Genomic DNA, 6,000 nt, shown 5'->3' on the forward strand with positions numbered 1-6,000 from the left:
CTTCACAAGCCTCATTCACTTGGACCTCAGCGAGTACTCGTTTTCTGATTGTACAGATGACACAGGTATCGTCCTCTCTAGTCTACTGATGAGAAAACCAAAGCGAGAGAACTCACACCTAATAGGTAACAAGGCCAGTGCTAAACACCAAATGGTCTTGATTCCACTCAATCACGCTTTCTAAAGCCACAGGAGAAAGAGATCACTTCAGACTAAGATGATCACAAAATACGTTTTAGGATGGCTGAAACTTACATTGGGTCTTGATGCGGTTGGATTCAGGTGGGTGAAAATGATGGTGGTGTGAGTTCCAGGCGGGTGGAACTAGCCGGAAACAGTGGCTGCTAGGAAGTAGAGGCCGGCCCCTTTGGGGCCAGACCACTCGCAGTAACTCATGCTCCTTGTGTGTCCACAGGCATTGGCAGTGGCAGGCCTGAGCCCCCTCCTCCAGAGAAGCCATTCCCCCACCACGTTCCCCAGGCCATGTGCCACTCCCCCTGCCACGCCCAGCAGCCGAGGCTGGCCCCCGAAGCCCATCCCCACGCTGCGGCTGGAAGGAGCCGAGTCCAGTGAGAAACTCAACAGCAGCTTCCCATCCATCCACTGCAGCTCCTGGTCTGGGGAACCCACGCCCTGTGGCGGGGGCAGCAGCGCCACCCGGAGAGCCCGGCCTGTGTCCCTCACGGTGCCCAGCCAGGCCGGGGCCTGGGGTAGGCCGTTCCACGGCAGTGCCAGCAGTCTGGTGGAAGCGGTAAGTGATTGGGAGCTGCACAACAGACGGGGAAGGAAAGGCCAGAGGCAGCCAGGAACTGTACATGGAGAACCGAGAAGGGAGCATCTCGTTCTCTCCCAGTAGGTCAGATGTCAAGTCTCCTGGCCAGAAAGACCCTCACCGTCAGGGCCTGCGGTGGGAGGGAATGGCATGCAGAAAGTTAGGAGCATGCAGTACGCTGTTGGCTTCTGTTGGGGCTGGGCTGATGCAGACAGAGGGAGAAAACGTGAGCAGCACATCCCTGCCACAGCCCAGTGACCCCCAGGGAGGGCCACAGGCTCCACTACACATGCCAGAGGATGCTGTGACTGCTCCAAATGTGAGCTTGCGCCTCTGTACACACAGTTCTCGAGCCTGGTTGCCCATTAGAATAAACTGGGGAGCTTCAGAAACCTGTGACTGATTACATGGGTATTTTTAAAAGCCCTTTGGCGACTGTAATCCACAGCCAGGCTTGAGAACCTCTTGCCTAAAACAAGAGTACTTTCAGGCCCACTGTACTCTGCCCAGCCAGAGCCTTGTGCCGTCCTGCCACCACAGCTAACAGGACCTTTGACAAATTGGAATAATCCCTAAGGATGACAAGGGTGGCAGGGTCCCTAGAAGCCATTTCATATGAGAACTGGTCAAGGAATTCGGGAAGAAACCAGGAGAGGAGGTGACTATGCATCTCAAACTTGTAGGGCCCTCGTGTCCTGGGCAGGAGGCCTTGAATGCAGGACTGGACCGAGTAGAGCAAAATGACGGGCAGGCAGATTTCAGCTCACACGACAAGACCTTTCCAAAAGAGCTCGAGGAGGGCTTTCCTGTAAAGGACTGAGCCCCCTGTCATTTGACATGTGCAAGCAGAGCCAATGCCCAGCTGGTCATTAGGCTGTCGTGCAGGGGGTGGAGCAGTAAACCGATGACTCCTAAAGTCCCTTCTAACTCTAAACCCTGGGCTTCACTTGGCCTTGGTGACCCACACATCACTGAGCGCCTGCCACGTGCAGGCTTGCTCCAGGTGAGGGACAAGGCTGAGGAACAGCGTCTCTGCTCTCATGGGCTCACGTTGTGGTGAGGAAAAATGATAATAAATAAACATGTAGGTAACGTGTGAGGAAGGAGTGGGAGCTATGAAGAAAACTAGCGCAGGACAAAGAGTAAGGGGGGGGCAGGGCAGGACAAACAGAACTGGGGGAAAAGTGTTCCCGGTTTCACTCCACTGCGTCCCCCGCCCCCTGGCTCAGGGCTCACTGGCTGATTTCCCTGAAACCAATCACTAATGCAGCTGCAGCTGCTAGGAAGGACGGTGATGCTTTGGGATGGCCCACTGGCCCCGAGCAGAAGCAGAAGCAGAGGCGGGTGCAGGCCTAGTATTTGTACTCCGGGATCCTCACCCCCAGACAGGCAGCCAGCTGGTGGGTAGTGGGCAGGGCTAACAGCTTCACCAAAGAACGAAGGTTTCTTGGAAATAATAAAATGGGAGGCATCTAGGCATGGCCTGGAGGAGAAAAGACAAGGCATACTGGGTTATACCTGTGAGACAGCACCCCTGCTGCCCCTGTGGGAGCCAAGGTCTCGAGGATTTGGTAACAGTTTTCAGTAGCGCAGCCAGAAGCTCTCTCCTCCAGCCTGCACATCCAGAATTCCTCTGGGTGACGCTGGTCAGCAGTCCTTTCCCCTGAGCACCTTGCGCACCCCACACCACCCCCACACACACCCCCACACACACTCACACACTCCTGAGTTACAGTCACAAGTCCCTTACTCTAGCCCCAGAGAGGAGTGCAGCCGCAGGAATCATGTGCCTCTTTGGTGCTTCTTCACGCCCCTCCCCCACTTCAGGTCTTGATTTCGGAAGGACTGGGGCAGTTTGCTCAAGATCCCAAGTTCATCGAGGTCACAACCCAGGAGCTGGCGGATGCCTGCGACATGACCATAGAGGAGATGGAAAGCGCTGCTGACAACATCCTCAGTGGGGGCACCCAGCAGAGCCCCAACGGCACCCTCTTACCTTTTGTGAACTGCAGGGACCCGGGGCCGGACAGAGCAGGGGCCGCGGAGGACGAGCCCTGTGGGCCGGCCCAGGAGTGTCGGAGGAGCGAAGAGGAGCTGCAGGACCGCAGAGCCTACGTCAGCAGCCCGTAGTGGCGGGGCTGGGAGATGCTGGGTTTTTTATCTGTTTCAATGTTCCTAAAGGGTTCGTTTCAGAAGTGCCTCACTGTTCTCGTGACCTGGAGTTAACCGGAACAGCGTCTTCATTCATTTCGTTGGGACAAGACGCAGAGTTGGGTGGTGTGGAGAGTCAGCTTTTCGGGGGGAAGAAAAGCAGCAACCCCAGTTTGTGTCCGCGGAGGCAGAGTGATGAGGAGGTGGAAGGGTCAGGGAGGGAACAGGAGAAGCCCTCCCATTGTATTTCAGGCCCTGTGCCAGGAACCAGCAGTCGCCTTGGGCACAAAAGGGACCCTCAGCTTCCTGCGGTAGCCCTCACCGAAAGGACCTTTGTCAAACGGGTGTCTTTCAACTTTGCTTGTAAAAAAAATCATTTTGCACATATTCTGTACAAGCCTCACTGTCCCCATAGAGCCAGGGCCCTGTAGTTTGCAGAAGGGAGCGGGCATGACTTCCCGAGGACCCAGCCCGACCCCAAGAGGGAGGAGGAAGCAGGAAAGGGGGGGTGGGGGGAGGGGGGGAGCCCCGAAGGAGGGCGGGCGGGGCAGCGCGGCAGCTCCACGCCAAGGCCAGCCGCTGCCCGTCTGCACAGGCCACCCAGCTCCCGGTCCCAGCCCCGCAGCACGCCAGCCTCCAGCGAGGGGAGCGGCACTGCCCGCCGGGAAGGGGCAGCCAGCTCCTGACACAGCAAGGTGGTGCTGAGCTCCTGTTGGGCGCTCTGTTCTTCTGCGGTTTCACATTTTTCTCGACAGCATGTTGCAGTTTTCATTGTTTTGGTTTTGGATTTCTTTAAAATTTTGTTTTCCCAAGGGGAGGGGAGGAAGAAGAGTGTTTACAAAGTTCTGTAGCCACCCACCTTACTGTTGTCACCTTTGCAAATGTAAATCAGGTTTGGTTTGAACGTTTTATTTAAACGGGTGTGGTTTCCTTTTTCTACGGAGGGTTCAACTGAGCTGCAGTAGGAGAGTTTTACCAGCCATTCTGTATGCCCAATAATTTGTTATAATTTCCGTAGGTAGTAACAAAAAAATTTGGGGGGTTTGGTTTTACAATTTAAAGGTAATCAGCAATGCACTTGATATGGTCTTGCACAGTTGGGTGACTGAGTGGGTTCTTGTGAATGCCAGGTGTATTGGTGGGTGCCAGAAAGAGGAAGCATGTATGAGTGTGTGTGTGTGTGTGTGAGAGAGAGAGAGAGAGAGAGAGAGACAGAGAGAGAGAGAGAATTATGTAGGTAGTGGGCTGTCTGTATGCTTATGTCATACGTGTGTACGTGCACCCACGCAGCGCGCCCATGCGCCAAATGAGTACGCAGCTCCCCATTTCTGGGTTAACTGGGGAGGTCAGAACCTGGGGCCATTTGAAAGCAAAAACAAACCACTGTCTCTGCTTCTGAAACGGGAATCAGTAACTCTTTGCATTTTCTGTCCCACAAGATATGCAAAAACAATGCAATAATATTCATTTTAAAAACACAATTGTGAGTCTTGTTGGCATTAAAACTGTATTTTAAAAAACACACAGAAATTTATGGGAAAAACTCAAGAAGGCATTTTGCTTCAATATATTCCGTGTAATGTTTTATTGCATTGATAATGTTTCTGTTGAAGAAACCGTTATACTTGAATTCAGGTCAGTTTCAGTATTTTACAAATATTTTTTTAAAACTGAATTGCAATTGTGCCAAGCGAATATAATGAATTGAATTAAGTTTGTTTTTGAATTCACTTCTTGTATATTTTGCTGCATGTAAGTAAATCATTTTGTATTTGGAGTGTGACAGGCTTTACCTTTGAACTTTTAAGTGCTTTCCTATATGTGGGTGGGGAAAGGGAACGAATTTTCTCTTAATTTGTACAATGAGCAAGGGTCTCACCAGTGTAAATCATTATTCTACTATCCACCAACAGGTTTGGACACGACTGTTTTGCATATCTTGTGTTTGCTTCGGTTTCCCTCAATTTTTCCAAAATTATAAGATAGGTATGTTTGTACTACATCTTGCTTCGAGAGACCAGGACATATCTTATTCCAGTCTTCACTCTATCTAGTCTGCACCAATGCTCTGACCGGGAATTTCTCTAGGAACAGCCCCTCAGAATGCCAGGGGTCATGAAGCATTCTGACCAGCGTCTCTCCTCACCTCGTTGGCATCAGTGTCCCCCAAGGGAGAGGAGAGGTGGCTGACTTTTCTCTTCACTCCCACAGCACAAGCTTTGCTCAGTGGTTTCTCAGGAAAGTATATGCTGACTGAGAGGATGGGATTAGAGCTGGGCTGGTGGGATGGGAAGGGAATCCTTGCTCTGGCAACTGCTCTACCCAAACTCAGACAACAGGGGCTAGGAAAAGGCAATCAGGTAAAATCTTTGTCCATCCAGACGTCAACTCTGTCTTGCTCACCTCTCCATCTTTTCTTCACTCGACCAGGATTTCCTCCCCTAGGGTGTGTGGCGGCTGTGGAGGGCACCAGGACGAGACAGGGAGCACCAGGAGTTCACAGACATGGAACCAGAGACTGTGGGAGTTTCTTTTTTGCCAGTTGCATCGAATCTACCTAGAACATCACCCTATTAAAACTGTTTGCTTCTAATAGATTTCAACAATGATGGTTGAAAAGAGATTGATTTGGGGAAAACAGGACCCAGCCATTCACCCAGAATTTACCCATTGAATCTCCTCCAGTCCAGTGTTCTCTCAGTCCTTCTTGGCCCTTATATAAGCAACTTAGAAATTTAAAGCGGGGAAAGTCCATTCCTCAGTGAAGACGAGGAATGGACTTCCATGGACTGGTTCATGAAAAAAATGGAGATATGTGCCAGGTTCTCCCAGGTTAACATGAAGTCTAGAAGCAGTTTCTTCCTGCTTCTCCAAGCCCAATCCATCCAAACATTCTTGGTTCCTTTTCAGTGCTATCAGGGTCTTTTAGAAATTAAGTTTAGGTGTCCCTCTTTGTCTAGTTTCCCAAAATGTCTGCCACTGTGTTGCTAAGATTTTAGTTATGATAAAATCCTTTTTAGGGGAGTCCTTTTACATTGATGTCTGGTTCTCGCTATACATTTGATTCCCAGATAAAA

General features: G+C 51.2%; 1 protein-coding gene across 28 annotated transcripts in view; it reads left to right on the forward strand.

The window, feature by feature from the left end:
* The window catches only part of CACNA1C (calcium voltage-gated channel subunit alpha1 C), a 617,393-nt gene extending 613,960 nt beyond the window's left edge, over window positions 1-3,433 (forward strand). For all 28 annotated transcript variants that reach the window (XM_033118404.1, XM_033118415.1, XM_033118423.1 and 25 more), the window contains 2 exons: window positions 416-751; window positions 2,600-3,433. In XM_033118404.1, the coding sequence (XP_032974295.1) occupies window positions 416-751; window positions 2,600-2,902 (639 nt within the window). In that variant the 3' untranslated portion in view covers window positions 2,903-3,433. The remainder of the gene's footprint in view (window positions 1-415; window positions 752-2,599) is intronic.
* The last annotated feature ends 2,567 nt before the right edge of the window (window positions 3,434-6,000 follow it).

The sequence above is a fragment of the Rhinolophus ferrumequinum genome, chromosome 10 (genome assembly GCF_004115265.2).
Source record: "Rhinolophus ferrumequinum isolate MPI-CBG mRhiFer1 chromosome 10, mRhiFer1_v1.p, whole genome shotgun sequence".
Taxonomy (NCBI): Eukaryota; Metazoa; Chordata; class Mammalia; order Chiroptera; family Rhinolophidae; genus Rhinolophus; species Rhinolophus ferrumequinum.